Source organism: Scyliorhinus torazame, chromosome 10 (assembly GCF_047496885.1).
Source record: "Scyliorhinus torazame isolate Kashiwa2021f chromosome 10, sScyTor2.1, whole genome shotgun sequence".
Classification (NCBI taxonomy): Eukaryota; Metazoa; Chordata; class Chondrichthyes; order Carcharhiniformes; family Scyliorhinidae; genus Scyliorhinus; species Scyliorhinus torazame.
In genome coordinates this window covers 27,767,436-27,792,947 of record NC_092716.1, presented here as the reverse complement: position 1 = coordinate 27,792,947, position 25,512 = coordinate 27,767,436, and the positions used below count along the sequence as shown (strand labels likewise).

The window sequence follows — 25,512 nt, the reverse complement described above, 5'->3', positions numbered from 1 at the left end:
TGGGTGGGCCGTCCAATTTCACTCTTCTTGGGCGGCACAGTGGTTAGCACTGTCAGCACTCAGCTCCAGGGGCCAGGCTTCAATTCCGGCCTCAGGTGACTGTCTGTGTGGAGTTTGCACTTTCTCCCTGCGTCTGCGTGGGTTTCCTCCGGGTGCTCCGGTTTCCTCCCACAAGTCCAAAGATGTGCAGGTTAGGTGGATTGGCCATGATTAATTGCCCCTTAGTGTCCAAAAGGTTAGGTTTTGGTAGGTGGGGCTACTGGGCTAATGGGATAGGGTGGGGGCCTGGCTCTAGGTAAGTTGCCCTTTCAGGGGATCAGTGCAGATTGATGGGCTGAATGGCCTCCTTCTTACTGTCGGGATTCTATGATAGCTGCTAGACAGGGTCTGCAGCAGTTGAGGGAACCAAGAGCGAAAAACCAACTTGATCTTTGGAGGTGGCTATTTGGGAAGCATTAGATGATAGATATTACACTGAAGCCAGTTTAAACCCTTTAGTTCCATTATACTGGGGGAAGGTACAGAGTTACACAATTTTTAAAAAACTGCTAAGTGTAATAATGCAAGGACACAATTTGTCTCTGAAGAGGCCAGTGAGGTACCCTCAATAATGATGCTTAGAGATTAAACTGTAAAGAAGGCTTTATTAGGCTAATAACTATGCTACAGATTTGGACGAGAGCTGACTGCTATACAGACCATGAGGCAGGCCTTTATGTATGGCTCCCAGATGGGCGGAGCCAGAGGCGGAGTCCCCAGGGTTCCAAGCCTGGTCTTAAAGGGGACATCACCTTACATGATGATAAGGCAGTAACAGTTCATCACAGCCAGTTTCTGAGGATGGGATTTGCATGTGTTGGGTCTCAAGGTTTGTTGCTCAAAGTGGGTCACTGTACCACTTGCTGTGTCTCTGATCTGTCTGCTGATATCATTGGGGAGGATAGATTGATGGCATACAGGAACAATGAAAATAGTATGGGGGAGGTGATCGACGCCTACACCCTAGATGTCAGACCACCGATACAGCTAATTGCAAACTTACATGCCTTTGTAATGATTGGATATTTTAATTAAGCATGCAGACTCTTAATGCGATTGGTTAATTATTCTCATATCCTATGCATGATGTACCCTTAATCAATCATCCTGATTTGACATAGATAACTAGTAATAAATGATTGGTACATGCTAATTTTTTGTAATCGAATCTTGAAATATAACTGTCTGTACTGTCATTAAATCTGGGCTTCTCTGGTGTTCCATTTGGAATGCCAGAGACCCTCACTATAGCTTGAATAAACTGAATCCTTTAATCTAAGAATCTTTGTCTGGTTTCTCATGAGTGAAGTGCACTGAGGTCGAATAGCTGTACTTCTCTCCACAACAATCTTGTTCTCACCAATCTACCGGCTAAAGACAGATAGTATCTGTAGAAGTGACTAACGCACAGTCCTTGTGGAGATGAAGTCCCACCTTCACATTGAAGATACCCTCCATCATGTGTGGCACAACCACCGTGCTAAATCGGATAGATTTCGACCAGATCTTGCAACTCCAAACTGTGAGGTGCTGTGGGCCATCAGCAGCAGAATTGTATACAACCACAGTCTGTCTCATGGCCCAGCATATCCTTCACTCGACCAATATCATCAAACCTGGGCATCACACAAGGTTGTCACCCCCACATTGATTCTGTATACACCTCCCGCTGCCTCAGGAAGGCAGACAGCGTTATCACAGACCCCTCCCACCCAGGCTTTCCCTTCTTCCAGACCCTTCCATCAGCCAGAAGATACAGAAGTCTGAAGACCCGCACATCCAGACATCGGAACAGCTTCGTCCCCACAGCTACTAGACTCCTCAATGACTCCCCCTCAGACTGATCTGTTCCCTGTAAGAACACTATTCACAACGCCCAATGCTGATCTTGCTCATGTATTTGCTTTGTTTGGCCCCTTATTCCGCACTGTAACCAATCACTGTTGGTCGATGTACCATTTGTCAATGTTCTCAGTTGATTGTTCTTTTTGTCTACTATGTACGTACTGTGTACGTTCCCTTGGCCACAGAAAAATACTTTTCACTATACTTTAGTACATGTGACAACAAATCAATTCAATCAATCATCAACCCTGGTTCAATGAGTACAGGTGGGCATGGAAGGAGTACCATTAGGCACACATTCTTTAGACCCCAGGCGTTTTGTCAATCACTTCATTTATGCTATTTGAAGCTTTAATATTCACAGGAGTCCCAAGAAGGTTTAAACTTAATTAAGTTAAAGAAATGCTGGGCCACAAAGCGGCAGGCTGGACTTCCAGTCCCAACCGGGACTATCTGCAGATGCCAGTTCAAACGTTGGCCGGCTTATATTGGTCCAATTTAACGAGCCCCACTGTTAGGCCTCTGACCTTCAGCGGAGAGATTGACCGGGTCATCCCCATGGGTCCCATGGTGGTTATTACAGAAGCATAAGCATAATACCTCAAATTAGACGGTGTTGAAGATCCAGGTTCGATCCCAGCTGTCCGTGTGGAGTTTGCACATTCTCCCCGTGTCTGCGTGTGTCTCACCCCCACAAATTAAAGATGTGCAGGGTAGGTGGATTGACCACACTAAATTGCCCTTTAATTGGAAAAAAAAAATGAATTGGGTACTCTAAATTTTTTTTAAATACCTAAAATGAGCTATACATGTTCAGAATTGGTCAGAGATTAGGGTGTGTTATCCTATTCAATAGGTCGCAGGCAGAGAAAAGATAGTTGAGGAAGCAGGCAAGAATTTCTTCCTTACTCAACATGTTAGGAAGTAATGGGTTTAATCAGTAGACGTACTGCTGAGATGATATTCAATTCTCATGTGGGAACTGTAGACATTCACAGGACAGAAGTGAAATACCATCAATTCACTGCGAGACTGTGAGAGCGAGTGAACATAAGGCTTTATTATCCAGGAACTTGCCTGCCAGTGTCTGCTGTACAAATGAGTGCCGCCCACAGGTGGCCGGTCTATATATCGCCCGGGGGAGGGCGGAGCCAGGGGCGGAGCCCACCGGGGTTCCAGTACACCACCTGGAAGTAGATCGTATTATCATTTCCTGGTCATAGGTCACAGTAGTATACAGACAGTTCATATTCAGGTGAATACATTCACCACAAGAAGGAAGCTACTTGGCCTATCATTCCACAGCTCTCAGAAAGAATATCCATTTTATCCCATATTCCATGCTTCTCTATTTTATTAATATTTCAGATATAAAACATTTGATGGATTCTAAACTTGCCACTGTTTCTGGTGGGACCATTCCATGTCCTAACAACCCCTCAATTCAAATAGTCATTGTAACATCCTGTTTCATTGGTAGGGAAAGCTATTGCTGCAGACAACTGGCTGTTGTAAGAATGGGTTCAATTTTCAGATATAAAGAAAGGTTTTAAAAATGGAGATTGGGGTGTGCTGGTTGATGGAACTGGTGATAGAGAAGAAAAATAAAGTTATTTATATAAATAACCATAAATTAGCCTCAAAAATAAATATTTCTCAAAGTACAAAACATTATCAAGATGGTATGCATAGGCATCTGAAACAGTTGACATTAACTAAAGACACAATTAAATGCCAAAAATGCATTATAAAAAAACTGATCGGCTGGCATTCCCATGGTAAAGTTTTAGGTTCTGTTGGTGGGAATTAAGTTCAAATAATTCCTTGAACTTACACTAGAAAAGCCACATGAAGGGCGGCACGGCGACACAGTGGTTAGCACTGCTACCTACGGCGTGAGGACCCGGGTTCGATCCTGGCCCTGGGTCACTGTCCGTGTGGAGTTAGCACATTCTCCCCTTGTCTGCGTGGGTTTCACCCCCACGACCCAAAGGCGTGCAGGCTAATTGGATTGGCCACTCTAATTTGCCCCTTAATTGGAAAAAAATAATTGGGTCCTTAAAGTTTATTTACAAAAAGAAAAACCTGTAGCGTGGTGGTGAGGATTAAGGAGTAGGATATGGCTGAAATGTAAGCATTTATGTTTTGAATTTGTTTTCACTATTGAAGACGACTATTGAAGATGATACAGCGGTAGGTACAAATGCTTTAGGTATTGACTCCTTACATGTAAATGTATAAATAGCCTTACCTTGGTTTGAGGCACTGAAGATTGATTAAGTTGCTGGACTGGATAACATTTAACCTCACCTGTTAGACAAAATCAGAGAAGTACTATGCAATTTAGCCGACGAATATTTCTTTGAATTCTGGACTAGTTTGCATTGACTGAAGAAAGGGCTTGATGAATGAATACCTTCACACATATGCCAAGCCTCATTCATTGATATCTAGATAGGAACATACAAACAAGAGTAGGCTATTCAGACCTTTGAGCTTTTTCTGTTATTATGGCTGATCTGTATCTTGACCCTATCTACCCAGTTTTGTTCCATATCTTGTAAGTCAAGCTCTGTAATTCATGTTTTAAGTACGCTTGAATTACGTAACTAAAGAATTAATTTCTAGCTCTGCCAAAGTCTAATGATTCATGGTTCCAAATAAAATGCCAACAGGCACTAATATTTTTCACTTCAAATATATTGTTTTACTGACATTTGAGGACTCAAATACAGAGGAAATAGTGTAATAGAAGATTGAGAAACTATATGGCCGACAAACGTTTGGAGCACCCGCACCTCAAAATTTACAACTACACAATTGGTGGTGGCAGGGAGAGAAAATGAGTGCAAGGGGTGAGGGGAAGAAAGTGTGTGTGCAAGGTATGAGGGGAGTGATAGTGTGCACGAGGGGTGAGGGGAAGAGAGTGTGTGTGCAAGGTATGAGGGAAGTGATAATGTGCGCGAGGGGTGAGGGGAAGAGAGTGTGTGTGCAAGGTATGAGGGGAGTGATAGTGTGCGTGAGGGGTGAGGGGAAGAGAGTGTGTGTGTGCAAGGTGTGAGGGGAGAGATAGTCTGCGTGAGGGTTGAGGGGAAGAGAGTGTGTGTGCAAGGTACGAGGGGAGTGATAGTGTGCGCGAGGGGTGAGGGGAAGAGAGTGTGTGTGCAAGGTACGAGGGGAGTGATAGTGTGCGCGAGGGGTGAGGGGAAGAGAGTGTGTGTGCAAGGTATGAGGGGAGTGATAGTGTGCGCGAGTTGCGTGAGGGGTGAGGGGAAGAGAGTGTGTGCAAGGTATGAAGGGAGTGATAGTGTGCGCGAAGGGTGAGGGGAAGAGTGTGTGCGCAAGGTGTGAGGAGAGAGATAATGTGCGTGAGGGGAAGAGAGTGTGTGTGCAAGGTATGAGGGGAGAGATAGTGTGTGCGAGGGGTGGGGGTAGAGAGTGTGTGCGCGAGGGGTGGGGGAAGAGAGTGTGTGCAAGGCATGAGGGGGAGAGATAGCGCAAGGGGTGGGGAAGAGAGATAGTGTGTGAGGGGAAAAGAGAGTGTGCACGAGGGATGGACTTCAGCTTTCAGATCACAGGGTGCTGGGGTGGGAGGAGGGGCGAATCAGGGGCCAAATATGTAGCTGTGCACAGGGCCTAACAACCTGTAAAGCATCTTGCCTAGACATTGGACCAGCAATGTAAATATAGAAGCCACAATAGCTGGTCAAAGGCTGGGAATTGTGCAGAGAATAACTCACCTCCTGAGTCGCCAAATGCGTTCACCGTCTACAAGGCACAAGTCAGGAGTACGATGGAATAGTTTCCACTTGCCTGGATGATTACAGCTCCAACAACATGCAAGAAGCTCAACACCATCCAGGACAAAGCAGCCCATTCGCCACAATAAACATTGTTTCCCTCCACCATCGACGTCAGCAGCCTGCACCATTTGCAAGATGCATCGCAGGAACTCACCAAGGCTCCTTCAGCAGCACCTTCCAAACCCTTGACTTCTACCACCCAGAAGGACAAGGGCACCAAAAGCATGGGAACATCACCATCACTTTCAGGTTAACCTCTAAGCCACATACCAACCTGACTTGGTTGCCATTCCTGGGTCTGAATCCTGGAACTTTCTCTCTAACGGCAGCGTGGGTGTATCTACACCACATGGATTGCAGTAGTACAAGAAGGCCACCTTCTCACTGGCAAGTAGAAATGGTTAATAAATGCTGGCGTAGCCAATGACACCCACATCCCATGTAAGAATGTTTTATAAAATGTTCCTTTTAAAAGGGTTGCTCATCTGCAATTCCTTCCTGTTCTGATGAGCTATTAAATGATCGGTTTCCTCCACTACTGCAGGCAGACTGAATATTTCCAGCAGTTTTTATTTTTGCTGCAGATTTCTAGCATCTGCAGTTGTTTTTGGTTTGGTCGTCTTCATAATCTATTTGCCAAATAATTAGAAGCTGGATTATAGCTCTGACCACACCCTATGCACCCGAGGCAGTAGGCAGCTGGAGATAAAACTTCATCAGTCAACAGTGAAGCTAAACTTCTTTGTAAATTCTGAAGCATTCAAAAGTCCGTGTTATGTATTTGAAAGGAAAGACAGACAAGCCTGTGCCTTTGACTTCGTCTTCGCGTTTGATTGCTATGCATTTGAATTGTAGGAACATTTTCCATGCGTTAGAATTATTCTAACTTCCCATAATCGTTAGAACGAATAAAGTAACTTCTCTCCAGCAAAAGAAAGTAACATGCTTTTCATTTTCACATTTCAAAATAAAAAGTGTAAGGCTGGTTTTAAATGTTTCCCGATTGGATCTTAATATATTATGTATTCTACTAGTAAAATATTTTAAAACACATAACCTCCCTCACAAGACTTCCCTGAATTTAGGAACGCTTGTGGTTACATGCCAGTCTTCCACTGTGCACCAGTCTTTCTTAATCAAGGGCTGGTGCAGACTCGATGGGCCGAATGGCCTCCTTCTGCACTGTAAATTCTATGATTCAGACACTGTTAAAATATGTATCTCACTGCCAGAAGTAGCAGAAAATGCACTTAAGGGGAAGCTAGATGAAGATGAGGGAGGAAGGACTAGATTAATGCTGATTTGGTAGGAGGAGGCCCACACTCGCATGGATCGTGTTGGGCCAGATGGGCTGTGTCTTTTAAGTTACAACAAGGTAACAACTAAGTTACAAGGTAACAACGACAATAGCCCATGCAGCATACTATTTTAGGTCTGAAATGTTAAAACATTTCCGAACAAAATATTTAAGCGTCTTTGAACTCCATTTGTTGTAAGGTAATCAGCATCAATTAAATAAACTTCGCCGTACACGGACCTGATTTCATTTCTGTTTCTGTGCAAATTCTAACTTCACGTCACACGACCAATTTAAACAGGGGAACATTTGGAGAAGCTGGTCATCGCTACTTCGCAGAATACAATTCTCACACTGTACTACAAAACGATTAGTTTTTAAATACCACTTAAAGTGTAAGGAATACAAGGAGCCTGGGGTCATGAGTTGAAGTGGATGTGCCAAGTAACTCAGCATGCACAAGTCAGCGCAGAGTACAGCGCAGAGTCAGGCATTTAGCTTTGGTCGCTTTAAAAACTCCAGTACGACTAGTTTCTAAACCTGGCCATCTTTCTTTTGCAACAGTACACCTCTCTCATACTAAATGCTGAGGGTGTTTCTTGTCCTCCTGGAGTAAATTGCAATAGAATGGGCCGAGTAAACTACCTGCTCTCAAATTTGTCAGCAGCATTATTATGGGGTGCCTGCCACACAGTGCTCTGAAGAAAAAAGCAACAAAAAGTCAGGCAAAGCCCCACCAAAGCGAAATAGGAGGGTGCAAAATTCCATGGAATACATCAAAAGAAAAGGGAGCTATTAACTTGAAATGAGATTCAGCCTCGTTGGGATTGCAACATTTCCAAGAATCTGCACAACACTATCAAAAATACAAGAAAATTGTGTGTGTGTGTGTGTGGGGGGGGGGGGGGGGGGGGGGGGCAGTATTTAGTCTTCCCTCACTCCTGCCGGCACTTTCATTCCTGAATTGGCTCTACCCAACTCCCATAAAATCCAAGACCCTGTATGTAGTTTCATTTAAAAAAAAACATTTGCTACATTCAGAAAGAACCTGCATATTGTGCCTTGCACCATATTGCAAAAGTATTTCTTAGCCAATGAAACGCTTCTTGAAGTTTATTTATTTGATCACATACTCATTTTTTAAAATTTAGAGTACCCAATTCATTTTTTCCAGGGCAATTTTAGAGTGGCCAATCCACCTAACCTGCACATCTTTGAGTTGTGGGGGCGAAACCCACGCAAACACGGGGAGAATGTGCAAACTCCACACGGACAGTGACCCAGGGACTAGGATCGAACCTGGAATCTCGTTGCTGTGAGGCAGCAGTGCTGACCACTGTGCCACCGTGCTGCCCTTGGTCATGTATTCCGTGCAGTTTGTGGGATCTTACTGCGGGTAAATGCCTGCTGTTCCTACAGTACACGTGATTGCACTTCAGTAGCACTTCACTGGCTGTGAAGCACTTTGGGACACCCCAAGGTTGTGAAGGATGCAATAGAGGTGAAAGTTATTTTGCATGCTTGGAAATGTCCGCAAATTGCTATCTTTGTATTAAAAGCAAAATATATCCTTTTATAAGTAAATAAGTTGCATCATAAAAAAAGTAAAATACATCAGAAACTTAAAAAAAATATTGATGGTAAACAGTATCTACCTCTCTAAAATGCAAAATATGTATTGCACACTAAGGCTGAGAAGCAGGTTTGACCACTTTACTGTTTTAATGCAGTGTGAAAGATTAGTGGGAAGCAGACCAATTGTTGAGGAGACAAGTACAAAGTAACTACCTCATCCCTTTTGCGAAGATTTTCATTTACCAGATGTACCGTGACATCAATCTGCCATATGAAATGCTTCTGGCAAATTCCAAACTCTTGTTTTAAAGCCAGTACAAGTTAGTTTCTATACTGCTAGTAACCAAGCCCCTTTTCAGTCAGACAGCTGAGGTATTTTATGAATAATTTTCACATGTAATCACCGACAACAAAGTAAAAGGATATTTTAAAAATTGAATGAGTTTATTAATGGTTTTAGTCAAGTCAAATCCAGTTCTACAAAGCAATATTTTTAACAACTGAAAAATAAAAATGAGGAAAATATGGTAAGAGCGTATGACTAGAAAAATAGAAACCTGCAAAGGGATCTATTTACATTAGTGAGAATGAAGGAATTTAAACAATCACAATGAGTGACTGCAATTTAACATTAACCGTCCTTACATGACCAATAATGACACTTGCTGCCTCAGCATTATACTGGCGATGTGAATCAGCCACCGATTATAGAATTAATGAAAATCAGGCAATTCCTCCAACAATCAGCTGTTTCGCAGCACAAGTTTAATATGCAGGCAGCAAGTTGAAAAGTGCACTCCAATAACATTTTCTATCTCAATTGGTATAATGCTACACAGCATCAAAATTAAATTGTCAATATCTCTATGGTACAAATGCTGGACTTTCTCAATATCTAATGTGCACAAGGCCAGAAAACCCCACAATGTCTGTCACAAACAGGCAGGAGACTTGCTGATAAAATTGTCAAATTGTGTGCCAAATCCATGGGAGAAAATTAGTCATTCAAAAGCAGTCAGTTTCCGGAACAATTTTGCACGACTGGTTTCTAAACTCTGCCAGTTTTAAGGTCTTGATGGCTAAACAAGAAATGGAAAAATCACCGTCTCCTATTATATAACCCAGTAAATTAGTTAACAAGTTTTGTCATCATCACTACAGAATGTCAGGTAAATAAGAGGTGGATATTTTGCTATGCTGGTAAATATTTCAGCAATTTTGCACCTATCAAAAAATACTGCAAGGTCAGTCGGAATCTGTACCTCTGCACATTTGTGGGGTCATAAACTCAGGTAAATGTAAGGTTCTTGGTGACCAGCTGGGTTTTAGCATACAATATCCAGCTGGATAATCAAACTAAAAATGAAAAGGTCGCAGATTGGCATTTTGGAATTCTAGAATACAGACAATGTAAAATGATATAATCACAATTTTATGGTACCAATACTCCAGCAGCCTGTGAAAAGCATTTAATTTCAGAAGCTGTATGTGATTCAGCTCTGTTAACATTACAGCAAAAACAGGATAAATCCGCAATTACAGAAAACACTGACATTCGCCACATTATTTAATTACATCTGCTGTATGCCTCACATCTTTATTTTCAAACATCATTTAGTTTCCCCAATGTTTATATATTAAAAACATTTCTCAAAAACAAAAACTTTTTTAAAATACAGTACATGCAAGCATGCTCATTTTAGGTAAATAAAACCTCCAAGAGGCAGTTTACTATCAAAATAAATAGGTACTATTTTATACAAGAGAACGCTGTACATTTTGGTTGGTAGGACAGAATACACAGTTGAATATGCATATTGTTTTCATTCTAGATAGTTGCTTCACTCACGTGTACACATGGTATTTACAATTTATGGTACCAGCGCTGCAAAACAATTGCTTTACTCAAGGTTAACAAAATAACTGGCAAGTCTACACTTACCAGATTATTGGATTTTACTACTGTTTATGAAATATTGAATTGTTTAGCTTTCTGGTGTAAATGTCCCAAGATGTAACAGCTATTGTAATAATTAAATTAAAAGCTGCAGGAACTGGTTCTCCATTTCCAGTTACAATTCAGATGGAAATATATTACCACACAGTAAGAAAAGAATGACTCTTAATTTTCTACATACTTGTAGCCAACAACAACTCATCTGGTTCTAGTCACCATTGGGGGAGCCTGCAACTGGCAGTAAGTATTGAGTATACTTGGAGAGCAAGGTGAAGAAGATGAACAGAATTCAACCTTAAACTCCGGGTAATTTAATAATTTCTGGAGGGAGTAAAATATTACTTCATGTGACCTTCCCAATCAACTTCCCACAAAGATCCATTTTGACACATATCTAAATCTATTTCCCCTGAACCTGTTTGTTCTTCTGTTCTTTGTAAAAAGTGCACTTTTAGCATGTTTTATAAGCCCTCCCTGAAGTTAACTCTTTGCATGACTTCCTTGTCTCAGTTCTGACAATAGGTCATCAACCTGAATGAAACATTAACTTGTTTTTCTCTCTTCACAGGCCAGTTGACACATAGAATTCATCACTATCACCTATTCCATCTCTAATGGTATTTGGAGCTGCATGTTTGTACCAGCAGTTAATATTTTTGCCTAGGAAATAACTTATTTCAAAACAAAATCAAGGGAAAAACTTTTTTAAAATATACAAATTAACATATTAATGTGAAAACTCCCACCCCATCAGTTTGTGTGTTCCTCTAAAAGGTATGAGTCAGATAAAATGAGCAAAGTACTGCACAAGAAATCATCGTGCAAGTAATGGAGAGCCTTTGCAAATATATCCCTGGATCCTATACACCCACCTGGCTCGGAATATAGTGAATGTTTTAAAAAATTCACTTAGGGGTATGGGCGTCGCTGTCTTGGCCACCATTTATTGACCATCCCTGTTGCCCTTCAGAATGTAGTGGCGAGCTGCCTTCTTGAATCGCTGCAGTCCCCATGGTGTACCTACACCCACAGTGCTGTTAGGGAGGGAGTTCCAGGATTTTTGACCCAGCGACAGTGAAGGAATGGCGATACATTTCCAAGTCAGGATGATGATAGACTTGGAGAGAACCTCCAGGTGGTGGTGTTCCCAGGTATGTGTTACTCTTGCCCTTCTAGATGGTAGAGGTCATGGGTTTGGAAGGTACAGCCTAAGGACCCTTAGTGAGTTCCTGCAGTGCATTTTGTAGATGGTGCACACGCCTGTCACTGTTCATCGTGGTGGAGGGATTTAATGTTGGTGGAAGGGGGAGCAATCAAGCCGGCTGCTTTGTCCTGGATGGTGTCAAGCTTCTTGAGTGTTGTTGGAGCTGCACTCATGCAGGCAAGTGGAGAGTATTCCATTACACTCCTGACTTATACCTTGTAGATGGTATACAGGCTTTGGGGAGACAGGAGGTGAGTTACTCGCCGCAGGATTCCTAGTCTGTGCTGCAGACCAGTGCTTGGATTTAAAAAAAATCTAATATAAAGAAAAGATGCTTTCCACAAAAAAGTCAAACCTAGCACTCTTTTTAATGAGAAAGTCAGTAACTATGGTGACATTTAAAAGTCTGCTACCATTATTCCATTACAAATGATAAAAACATGTTGCAACCATTTCTTGGATTTGTTATGATGGCGAAGGGGCGGGGGTGTGTGGGGTGGGCGCAGGAATAGAAAGATATGCCAAGGGCTCATAGGTTTTAAATACAGGTCTGTTGAAAAGGTCCACTGAAAGGGCGCTGCAGCACTTGCATCCTCAAATACATGCAGAGTTGTGAATGCAAATTGTTAAAAATCTAAAAATTCATAGAAATCTAAAAGCCTTACATGTATATTATTGCTATCTTTCATACTTTTTCAGCTTAGTTACAAAAATCTGAAACCAAATGTGCTTCATCTTTTAAAAACAACAAAACTCCTGACCTTATTTTTAGACTCCAGACTTGTGCTTGAACACTGTTAGAATATCTCCATTATGTTCTAAAAATAATCGGGCAGCATGTTGGCGCAGTGGTTAGCAATGCTGCCTCACGGCGCTGAGGTCCCAGGTTCAATCCTGGCTCTGGGTCACTGCCTGTGTGGAGTTTGCGCGTTCTCCCCGTATTTGTGTGGGTTTCGCCCCCACAACGCAAAGATGTGCAGCGTAGGTGGATTGGCCACGCTAAATTGCCCCTTAATTGGAAAAAATTAATTGGGTAGTCTAAATTTATATGTATTGCAACCCCTACTAGCTCAGGAACATGGTGATCTGTTAAGACCGGTTGGATACTATTCCCTTAAACTTGACAATGTGGCACTAGCATTTGGCAGTTGTTTACGAGCCATGGAAGCCACATGCTTAAAAAGGATGTTCAAGGATCAAGAAATTAACAACCTTAAATATGTATTTCTAAAATAATTTTGATCCCCATAGCTAAGAGCATTTTAAATAGTACTTCAACATAATCTGCAGAGCATTAACAGTTCAGTGATGTAACTTCATCCCCATGAACATGGGGAGTTTTTGATTTTAGCTGCACCAGTAAAGCACTGGAGATTCTGCAGCTCCTATTGGAATAGAAAACTGGCAAAGATGTAGCACAGAGCCAAAATAGCATTTTGTTAATGCAGGAAAGGAATAAGCAAAGGTACTTCATTATATTTTAGAAATGTTCTTATTGGTGATTATGCAAACACAAAACACTGCAACAAGGCAGTTGATACAGCCAAATTAATTACTTTAAAATTGTGAGCTTATTCTATTTTATCATTGAATTTATTGATCTATAAAATAGGCAACTACTGCATTAGTGACATGTGTTATTGTGACTGCTAGATATTAGACTATCAGACTGTATTAAACTTGTAACATTATCCTTTTAAGTCATTCAGACATTTGATTGTTAACACTGCTCACCTTGTATAGTTTGGCCATCCAACAAACACCCCACATTTTAGCAAAACCAACAAATTTAGTCACATTAAGTCTGGTAGTTATAAACATGTAAAATAGGGCCAGACTGCTTGGAAACCCGTGGGTGTGCCACTCACTCAAACACAAGCACAAATAACAGTAACTTTAGACCAAATGCAACTTTGTAAATTAACTCTATTTTCCCCCAAGCTAACTTTGGTTGAATGAAAAAAAAAACACTAAAATCTACCTCCAATCCCCTTAGGATAGTTTTTTTAAAATAATAGATTTAAAAAAAAAAAAACAATTTTCAGATTTCAGGATCACTCACAATGATTTTGGTTTCTCTGTGCCATTGATGGCAAAATATTATGCATGAATACAGCATTATTACATAGCTATTACTGTGAATAAATATATTCAAACAAGATTGTTAAATGGCAGAAACCGAACATTAGTGAGGGTTGCTACATGCTTTTTCTATATCAACTAAAATGAACTAAAATTAAATGAATAGACATCCTGAGGTTATGCCTTTTTGAACTGGTTATTAGCTACCGCAGTCCTGGTGTTTAATCTTAAGCTTCTTTTCGGGAGAGCTAGGCTTTAACACACAACTACAAGCTGACAATCCTGCAATTAGTTTTGGGAGGTCTGGGTCACGGTGCCACTTATTCTCAACTCTGTTATATATCTGTACGGATTTTGAAAACACTGTATTCTCCCAGCTGTAGCCACCAAGAATGTAAATTTTTCCATTCAGAACTGCTACTCCCGACTCACTGTTGGCCTGCAGGAGAGGGGAAACTCGGGTCCATTGGTTATACTGTGGGTTGTAACATTCCACGCTTAAAATATCAAATCTCTCCATAGGCTCAATGTGATCATCACTGCCACCTATAGCATAGATGTGGTCTTGTAGTGTGCACATGCAGTGCCATCCTCGAGCAGTTATCATTGGCCTTTTTTCTTCCCAAACATCAGTTCGATAGTCATAGCAAAGAAGATTTTTTCTGTAGGGTCCAATTTGGTAATCGTGACCTCCTGAGATGTACACTAATTCTTTATATATTGAACCAGCATGGCCATACGTAAACCTATGAAAGAAAGGCGAGGATCTCATTAATGAAACATAACTGCATTGCATAGAATAGATAAGGAGAAATAGAATAGGAGAAAAGTGTTTCTAATTGTGAAGAAAAATCACTGCTACATTTTAAATTGCATTTTGATGAAGATATAGCAGCATTTTAAAAATTCAAATGCTACAATTGTCGTGTAACATACAGTAATGTGCATTCATAGCGTTTCTAACACAGTAAGACATCCCAAGGTTGAACACAGGAATGATTGCAGTGACACAGCCAGAGAAAGCACGTTAGTACAAGTAAAAACTTTGGACAGAGGTTTAAGAATTTTCTTACAAAGAGGAGATTCTGTCTGACAAGATGAGCAGCCTGGCAATAGAGAGGCAATGAAGAGGGTTAAGAGGTTGTGGTTATGTAGAGCTCAGTGTCATCAACGTTAATATGAAACCTGATGTCTTTTCAGGTGATATTGCTGAAGGGCAGCGTGTACATGGAAAATAGGAAGAAGTCAACGATAGATCCTTAGAGGATTCCAGAGGTATGGATGGCACGGTAGCACAGTGGTTAGCACTGTTGCTTCACAGCGCAAGGGTCCCAGGTTCGATTCCCGGCTTGGGTCACTGTCTGTGCGGAGTCTGCACGTTCTCCCCGTGTCTGCATGGGTTTCTTCCGGATATTCCAGTTTTCTCCCACAGGTCCCAAAAGATGTGCTTGTTAGGTGAATTGGACATTCTGAATCCTCCCTCAGTGTACCTGAACAGACGCTGGAGTGTGGCGACTAGGGGCTTTTCACAGTAACTTCATTGCAGTGTTAAAGTAAGCCTATTTGTGACAATAAAGATTATAAATAATATGGAAGCAGGAAGAGAAGCCATTGTAAGAAATTCTCTGGCTATTATGGTTAGGAGTACATAGAAAATACAGCACACAACAGGCCCTTCGGCCCACGATGTTGTGCCGAACCTTTGTCCTAGATTAATCATAGATTATCATTGAATTTACAGTGCAGAAGGAGGCCATTCGGCCCTTTGAGTCTGCACCGGCTCTTGGAAAGAGCACCCTACCCAAACTCAACACCTCCACCCAACACCAAGGGCAATTTTGGACACGAAGGGCAATTTATCATGGCCAATCCACCTAACCTGCACATCTTTGGACTGTGGGAGGAAACCGGAGCCCCCGGAGGAAACCCACGCAGACACGGGGAGGATGTGCAGACTCCGCACAGACAGTGATCCAAGCCGGAATCGAACCTGGGACCCTGGAGCTGTGAAGCAATTGTGCTATCCACAATGCTACCGTGCTGCCCTTAAGAACAAATAAATCTACACTATATTATTTTACCGTAATCCATGCACCTATCCAATAGCTGCTTGGAGGTCCCTAATGTTTCCGACTCAACTACTTCCACAGGCAGTGCATTCCATGCCCCCACTACTCTCTGGGTAAAGAACCTACCTCTGATATCCCTCCTATATCTTCCACCTTTCACCTTAAATTTATGTCCCCTTGTAATGGTTTGTTCCACCCGGGGAAAAAGTCTCTGACTGTCTACTCTATCTATTCCCCATATCATCTTATAAACCTCTGTCAAGTCGCCCCTCATCCTTCTCCGTTCTAATGAGAAAAGGCCTAGCACCCTCAACCTTTCCTCGTAAGACCTACTCTCCATTCCAGGCAACATCCTGGTAAATCTCCTTTGCACCTTTTCCAAAGCTTGCACATCCTTCCTAAAATGAAGCGACCAGAACTGTACACAGTACTCCAAATGTGGCCTTACCAAAGTTTTGTACAGCTGCATCATCACCTCACGGCTCTTAAATTCAATCCCTCTGTTAATGAACGCGAGCACACCATAGGCCTTCTTCACAGCTCTATCCACTTGAGTGGCAACTTTCAAAGATGTATGAACATAGACCCCAAGATCTCTCTGCTCCTCCACATTGCCAAGAACTCTACCGTTAACCCTGTATTCCGCATTCATATTTGTCCTTCCAAAATGGACAACCTCACACTTTTCAGGGTTAAACTCCATCTGCCACTTCTCAGCCCAGCTCTGCATCCTATCTATGTCTCTTTGCAGCTGACAACAGCCCTCCTTACTATCCACAACTCCACCAATCTTCGTATCGTCTGCAAATTTACTGACCCACCCTTCAACTCCCTCATCCAAGTCATTAATGAAAATCACAAACAGCAGAGGACCCAGAACTGATCTCTGCAGTACGCCACTGGTAACTGGGATCCAGGCTGAATATTTGCCATCCACCACCACTCTCTGACTTCTATCGGTTAGCCAGTTCGTTATCCAACTGGCCAAATTTCCCACTATCCCATGCCTCCTTACTTTCTGCAGAAGCCTACCATGGGGAACCTTATCAAATGCCTTACTAAAATCCATGTACACTACATCCACTGCTTTACCTTCATCCACATGCTTGGTCACCTCCTCAAATAATTCAATAAGACTTGTAAGGCAAGACCTACCTCTCACAAATCCGTGCTGACTATCCCTAATCAAGCAGTGTCTTTCCAGGTGCTCAGAAATCCTATCCTTCAGTACCCTTTCCATGACTTTGCCTACCACCGAAGTAAGACTAACTGGCCTGTAATTCCCAGGGTTATCCCTAGTCCCTTTTTTGAACAGGGGCACGACATTCGCCACTCTCCAATCCCCTGGTACCACCCCTGTTGACAGTGAGGACAAAAAGATCATTGCCAACGGCTCTGCAATTCCATCTCTTGCTTCCCATAGAATCCTTGGATATATCCCGTCAGGCCCGGGGGACTTGTCTATCCTCAAGTTTTTCAAAATGTCCAACACATCTTCCTTCCTAACAAGTATTTCCTCGAGCTTACCAATCTGTTTCACACTGTCCTCTCTAACAATATGGCTCCTCTCATTTGTAAATACAGAAGAAAAGTACTCGTTCAAGACCTCTCCTATTTCTTCAGACTCAATACACAATCTCCCGCTACTGTCCTTGATCGGACCTACCCTCGCTCTAGTCATTCTCATATTTCTCACATGTGTAAAAGGCCTTGGGGTTTTCCTTGATCCTACCCGCCAAAGATTGTTCATGCCCTCTCTTAGCTCTCCTAATCCCTTTCTTCAGTTCCCTCCTGACTATCTTGTATCCCTCCAATGCCCTGTCTGAACCTTGTTTCCTCAGCCTTACACAAGTCTCCTTTTTCCTCTTAACAGGACATTCAACCTCTCTTATCAACCATGGTTCCCTCACTCGACCATCTCTTCCCTGCCTGACAGGGACATGCATATCAAGGACACGTAGTACCTATTCCTTGAACAAGTTCCACATTTCACTTGTGTCCTTCCCTGACAGCCTATGTTCCCAACTTATGCACTTCAATTCTTGTCTGACAACATCGTATTTCCCCTTCCCCCAATTGTAAACCTTGCCCTGTTGCACGCACCTATCCCTCTCCATTACTAAAGTAAAAGTCACAGAATTGTGGTCACTATCTCCAAAATGCTCCCCCACTAACAAATCTATCACTTGCCCTGGTTCATTACCAAGTACTAAATCCAATATTGCCCCTCCTCTGGTCGGACAATCTACATACTGTGTTAGAAAAGCTTCCTGGACACACTGCACAAACACCACCCCACCCAAGCTATTTGATCTAAAGAGTTTCCACTCTTTCCAGTAGAATGACGTGAGGGCAATCCCACTCAAATGGAAGAGGGCAGTATGGTCAACCGTATCAAAGGTCAAGAAGGTAGGATTGTGCACCATGGTCATAGTATCAGAACATGTCATATGTGACTTTGATTAGGCCTATTTCAATGCTCTAGCAGTGGCCAGAAAACTGAATCAGATAGATTGCCTGAAAGTGGCATGGGAGGTGACAATGAATTTAAGATTTGCAGAAAGATTCTATTTTTTTCATGAAAAACTTACTTTGTTAGAATGCATTGGAGAAGGTAACATGTTCCTCATCCAGACAAAACCATGGCACAGTGATACAAGGAAAGGGTACAAGATGTGGGCAGAATAACAATGACATTTTTGGGATAAAGGTGCTACATTATATTCAACAGTTTAAATGAAATAGCTTTTTATATTAGAATAATCCAAATGAGAAAGACAAGTTTTGAATCATGGGCTAAAGTGAGGTAAAGTAGGAAATAGTGTGACAAACATTAATTGAACAAAATAGGATAGTAGAGTGATTAGAGATTAGATGGAATAGAAGTAAATATCACAGGAGCATGATTATTGGGAGAAGCACCGACAATGATCAATTGGAGGCAAAAGATGAGACAGTCCAGGAAAATAGCTGTTCTATCCTTGTCCCACACCCCCCTTTTTATTACAGTTGACAAAACGTTGAAAGAAGTGTTTTATACAGGTGCTTTACACCTCTCTAGAATGAGAGGTCATAGTCTTAGGATAAGAGGAAGCAAACTTAAAACAGAGTTGAGGAGAAGCTACTTCTCCCAAAAGGTTATGAATCTGTGGAATTCGCCACCCCAGAGTGCGGTGGATGCTGGGACAGTGAGTGAATTTGAGGAGTTACACAGATTTTTAATTGGTAATGGGTTGAAGGGTTATGGAGAATGGGCAGGATGGTGGAGTTAAGATCAGGATGAAATCAGCCATGATTGAATGGTGGAGTAGAATCGATGGGCCAAATGGCCTAATACTGCTCCTATATCTTATGAACTTGTGAAAAGAAAACCAAGCTTCTTGAAGACAGCTTTACAGGAGATGTAGAAGCTCCCTCCGAGGTGAAAGGAGATAGCAAAAGTAAGGAGGAAAAAGACAAAATGGCTAAAGAGTGGACGAACAAGGAGTGGAGTCAAAGATCAGAGACGATAGTTGTTGTTTAGACTTTGTTCAACTGCATCTTTGAACAACTGAAGAGTAAGTTTTTCGAAACCCAGTGCAGGGCACGGAGGAAATCAAGATGGAGCAATCCAGCCACTGTACTGTGAGGAGGCAAGCGTTTGATGAGTTGTCAAGTGCAGCACAATGGAATGATTTGACAGAAATCTCGATGATAGTAGTTTATGATAATTTTTATGGAGGTGCATGGCATTAGATTCTACCAAAGGTATAGGAGAATGCATAAGGCACCTTAACATATTTAAGAGTAAGTGAGCAAAATAAGCTATGCATGGTCATCATAGACAATTTATCATAGATATATACATACTTGCATATATGTACACACAATCAGATGCTCACTTTGATTCCATAGCATTAAGCTCATGGCAATGGGATAATGCTGAAAATGCTATTTTCTGTCTCTATCCTACTTCGATGAAATTGCTGTTTGCTACACTGTTTTCTACTTCATCTCCTTCTAACCCATGACTCAAAACTGGTCTCTCTCATTTGGATAATATAAAAACTATTTTATTTAAACAGTTCAATATATTTCAAACTCTGTTATTCTGGCCACCCTTCCTTGTATCATTCAGCCAATGCTCTTGAAAGTTATTAAAATGAATTACCTGAGCCGTGTATACCAATCTTTTTCTAAAATTTAAAGTGCCCAATTCTTTTTCTTCCAATTAAGAGGCAATTTAGCATGGCCAATCCAGCTACCCTGCACATGACTTAGTTGTGGGGGTGAGACCCACGCAGACACGGGGAGAATGTGTAAACTCTACACGGACAGTGACCCGGGCCAGGATTGAACCCGGGGTCCTCGGTGCCGTGAGGCAGCAGTGCTAACCACTGTGCCATCGCACCGCCCAGCTTAGTATATTTTAAAAATACACTGATGATAAACCAATTCATAAGATATCATGAATAATTAATTTCAGACTCTGCAGTAAGTACATGTAAGATATCCACAGATTCAAGCCGTATTAACAATATGAGAAAGTACTGCAATACCTTGGTAAACCAGCAACATAAGACCAGGAATCATTATTGGGATCATAAATTTCAACAGAGGATAAAGCACCATTTTCATTCCTTCCTCCAACAGCTATCAGAAAGTTTGCAAAGGAATCCAAGTAAAAATCCACTCGTCTCTGATTCATGGGAGCAACCTGAAAAACAAACCTAGAACATCTAAGAAACCATGTGTAAAATTACTGCATTTTCTTCTAATCCATTGAAACTTTAAGTGTTAATCACTATTTATTTAAAGGCCTAATTTGAAGACGCTTTTGCTGTAAAATATCCGCTGTGAAACATTTCATAAACACACACATCTTCCTACTTCTCCAGATGCGCGACCCCATTATTGCATCGCCCACCAATCATTTTTCCTGTTCCCCCACCCACCAAGATGAAATAATCCCCCTGCTCTTTTCAGTCTGTTCGACTGGAGTACAGAACTTTCTCTTTACATTCTACCTCTCCCATAGAGATGCATCTAAAAATATTGAGGTTTTGCAACAGGCTTTTGATAACATTGGGTATCACCTTCACAATGACTTCAACATAAAATGTAAGGTTCATGTGGAAACTAGAGGGGCCTTCAAAATTAGCATTGCCTCTCAACAGCCTGATAGTGCAAGCCACCATCCCTCTGCTCCCCACAGTTCCAGAAATGCTCTTCTCTGTTACCTGCTCCATAATATTTGCCTTGGAAAGCCTCAGTCTGCAGAAGGGTAGAGGGTAGAAATTTAATTGAGGAAATAATAACACCAAATGTAAAGCAGCAATCAAGACTGCACCAAGCAGTAAATCTCTAGGCCTTTAATTGAGTTCCACAATTACATTAATTCTTAGAGGAGCAATCCATAATTGACAAACCACCTCACTTGATATCTTCATACCATCTATTGTCATTGTGGATTAGGCCCCCTATTATACTCCAACCTGTGATATAATTCAGTGCAATCTTCATGTTCAAGTCAAATGCAGAACCCTTATTTCCTCCATCATTACGCAGTACATGAACATTGATAGCTGGGTTTGGCACCTTTGTAGAATAATCCAAACCTAGCACTCCTTTTAAATGATTTCCTGATGAAAAACAAAAATGGGTTTTGATTTTTGAAAATTTGAAATCTGGTGACGTTGCTAAACTTGCTGGATGAGTTATCCTGCTATAACATTAACCTTATGGCAGTTCTCCCTCAATTAGGTGTACATTTCACAAAACTGTTTCATTTGTGCATTAAATGTCACTTAAACTCGCCATAAAAAAATTAAGAGTACTTAACAGTGTAAGTACCTATTTAATGAGGACATTTATGGTTGCTGAAATATCATTTAATTTAAACATCGAATTTTAAGGAGTGTCTCAAAGGAGGGAAAGCAAGATAGAGGGGAGATATGTAGGGAGGGTATTCCAAATGGGAGATATGGGCACCTGTAATGGAGAAATTAACAGTAGAGATGCACAAGAGGCCAGAATTACAGTGCAGATATCTTGTAAAAGTAGCAAAGCTAGAAGAGATCACAGAGATATGGAGGGGCGAGGCCACGGAGGGATCTGGAAATCAGTTTGGGAGTTTTTAAATCATGATATTGCTTGACTAGGAGCCAAGGTAAGCCAGTGACTACAAGAACGATACTTGCTGCAAGTGAAGACATGGGTAGCAGAGTTTTGGATGACCAAGTTCACAGAGGGTAGAATTTGGAGACCAGCCAAGACTGCATTGAAATAGTTGTGTCTAGACATAACAAAGGCATGATGAGGGTTTCAGTAGCAGAAAAACTGAGATGGGGTGAAGTTGGGCAATATTATAGAGGTGGAAATAGGCAAACATGATAGGAGGGAGGTCAAAAGCTCATCTTGGGAACAAAGGAGGGAGGTCAAAAGCTCATCGTGGGAACAAACGTGACGCCAAGATTGCAAAGAGACTGGGCTAATTTCAGAAGTGTTGCTCAGGTGAGAGATGGAGTCATTAACTGGTGAACAGAAACTGACAACAATGGCTTCAGTCTTCCAAATATTACATTTCTGTTTTTTAAAATAAATTTAGAGTATCCAATTCATCTTTTCCAATTAAGGGCAATTTTGCATGGCCAATCCACCTAGCCTGCACATCTTTGGGTTGTGGGGGTGAAACCCATGCAAACGCGGGGAGAATGTGCAAATTCCACACGGACAGTGACCCAGAGCCGGGATCAAACCTGGGACCTTGGCGTTGTAAGGCAGCAGTGCTAACCACTGCGCCACCATGCTGCCTGCCAAATATTTAATTGGCAGAAATTGCTACTCATTCAGTACTGGATGCTGGCTAAGCAACTTGATAATTTAGTAATAGTGGAGGAGTTGAGGGAGGTGGTGTGAAAGAGAGAGTTGGGTGTCATCAGGGTGCATATGAAAAAACAAATGCCTTTGGATAATGTTGTCAAGAGGCAGTGAGTAGATGAAGAAAAGGATGAGGCCAAGAGGAGGTTAATTCACCTTCGCCCTCAACTTATTTCTGACCCTAATATAACTCAAATTCACATTCTTTCTTCATTTTTCCTGTTCCTTTTGCGAAAATCTTTAAATCTGTCTGGTGAAGGAGATGAACTGTTGTTCCCTTAAATCCTAGATGTCCTGCTGCCCTCAGCGTACAATTGGCAGTTCACTTTTCCACCTGCTTTTTTTAATATAACGGGATGTGGATGTTGATGGCAAGGCCTTAACAGGGCAAAACATTTTCAAACTCAAGGGCAAGGGAAAAAGTACAACTAACGAGGCATGCAAGCTGCCTAACTACAGCAAATTCCAGGCCATTGAACAACGCTCAGGGTGACTGGTTTCACTATGGGAAACAGAGCAGCATGTGGGGCAGATCAGATAGGAGGAGCAGGTTGCCTTCTCTGAAGTTTATTAGTGAACCACTTGGGCTTTTGCGGAAAACTAGCAACTTTCTTGGTCCTTCTTTGGCGCTCACCCATAAGATTCTAATTTACTACTCAGTTTCACAACTTGCCATTGCAGGATTTAACCTCTTGTATTCTTTGCGCGCTGTTGGTCTTCGCTGGATAAATCCTGCATCAGGAAACCAAAATCTATTAAGCATCAACAACTTAAGGAATGTTGATTTTAACTTCACACGTGGTCCTGGAGGATTCATGAGAAACACCAATGTGGCCAACGAAGAAAAGCTGTTGTAAACTGTCAATGGACCATTAAGAACAATCTATATGATGCACATAAACCAGCTTCTCACACCCTCTGTCCCATTTGCAAATTTTCTGCCTTATTTCTTAAATAATATCAGTGGAACTAATTGCCCACTAAATCCCCAATGAAATGAAAATGAAATGAAAATCGCTTATTGTCACAAGTAGGCTTCAAATGAAGTTACTGTGAAAAGCCCCTAGTCGCCACATTCCGGTGCCTGTTCGGGGAGGCTGGTACGGGAATCGAACCGTGCTGCTGGCCTGCCTTGGTTTGCTTTAAAAGCCAGCGATTTAGCCCAGTGTGTAAATTTGTATTAATTATTTGTGGGCAAAAGGTTATTCAGTTCTTACATTTTGTGTTTAATACAGATTATTTGATTGACTAGTAGACTCCTTTACCGTTGCACCTTCCTTAAGCAGTTTCTGTTATTGTAAAAGGACTAATGTCAATGCATGTAGCAACTAAGTCTCTCTTTGTCCCAATTATGTCTAATGAGCAGAGAGGAAAGTATAAATATTACACAAAATAAACTCAGTTTGATTAGGGTCTGGGTGCATGATGGACTTTTAAATTCAATTTAGAGTTTACAAGTTAAATGTGTACCCCATTTGAAATTTTCCTCTACAGTAGAAAGATAATGACAATGGAAACCCTGGCAGAGGCCTGGAAATATTGCAGTGAAATGATCATGTATAGGTTCATTTTTGATGTTCAAATAGAAGTGATGTCAAGTTATAGAAGAGAAGAAATTTACCTTGAACCACTGATTACATCTAGGATCATATCTATAAAGGATGTTTGAAGCTGCGTCACCTCCATTGTCTCGAGATGAGCTTCCGCCTGCCATAAAGATAAATCCTCCAAACACAGTTACACAGTGGTGGCTCCGCCTTGCAGGCAGCATTGTTTGAGAAAACCATTGCTCTTTTTCCGCGTCAAAGAAGCACATATCATCACTTAGCTCTTCTCCGCGTTCTGATACTTCCCCACCAATAAATAATAGTCTTTCAATGTCTGAGCGGAGGGAGGAACGTTTGTTCTGAAGTACTGGTTGTTTCGCGATGTTATTGTGATAATATATTGCTTCTTCCAAGAAGATTTCACAATTTGCTTCTTTGGGAAGTAAAGAGCACACTGCTGGTTTAACTCGATGTAACAGATCACTTTTAGGTATAAGTGGGAAATGAATGTTTCTAAGGACATGGAGTGCATCCTGCACTCTCTCAGGGCTCTGTGTCAGCCACTGCAGTGCAGCCTGCAGCAAATCATGTTCACATTCATGTTGTACATTGTTGCTTTCCAAATAAAGACAAAGTTTTTGCACAGAGATGTTCTGTAAAAATTCTGGAGTGAAGGAAAGGGTACCAAAGTCATGCAGAATAAAACTATCAATGTAACAGTCCAATCGTTCCAGGTCATAAATTGAGGCCAGTTCTTGAAGATATAGGTAGTTTTCTTCACTAACTTCGTTCTCCAGGTACTCGCAACAAAAATCTACCACTTTCCAAATTTGTAGTAGATGCGCAGTTTCCAGCACATAGTCAATATTGCCACCATCTAAAGGGAGCTCGCTGCTATAGAGAAAGTCAATCACAGCTTTCAGACCTATGTAGGAGGCTCCAACCAACTCAACTTCTTCCTGATAAGCTTCCCTCATTCCAATTGTAAACATAGAATTAAAATAGTCACTGTAAACAGCCAATAGGTTCCTGTGGGCTGATACTTTCTGCTCATCTGCCACAAGCACGATATCACAGAACAGTCCCCTCTGTCTCTGCTCATTTAGCCCCTGAAGGATGTCACTAGAATGATCCGCCCACCTGTATACCTGAAAGACAATTCACTTTGAAGGTTACTGTACTTTCTTTCATTTAGCATTTTTAGTCAAAATGAGTGCATAAGAAATCCTAGGACCT

At 41.6% G+C, this 25,512-nt stretch overlaps 1 protein-coding gene across 1 annotated transcript in view; it reads right to left on the bottom strand.

Moving 5' to 3' along the window:
* Positions 1 to 8,982: 8,982 nt before the first annotated feature.
* The window catches only part of LOC140430425 (kelch-like protein 36), a 40,473-nt gene continuing 23,943 nt past the window's right edge, over positions 8,983 to 25,512 (bottom strand). The window contains exons 2-4 of the mRNA XM_072517897.1: positions 24,351 to 25,424; positions 20,410 to 20,567; positions 8,983 to 14,548 (exon numbers count right to left, since the gene is read on the bottom strand). Of these exons, the coding sequence (XP_072373998.1) occupies positions 14,002 to 14,548; positions 20,410 to 20,567; positions 24,351 to 25,424 (1,779 nt within the window). The 3' untranslated portion in view covers positions 8,983 to 14,001. The remainder of the gene's footprint in view (positions 14,549 to 20,409; positions 20,568 to 24,350; positions 25,425 to 25,512) is intronic.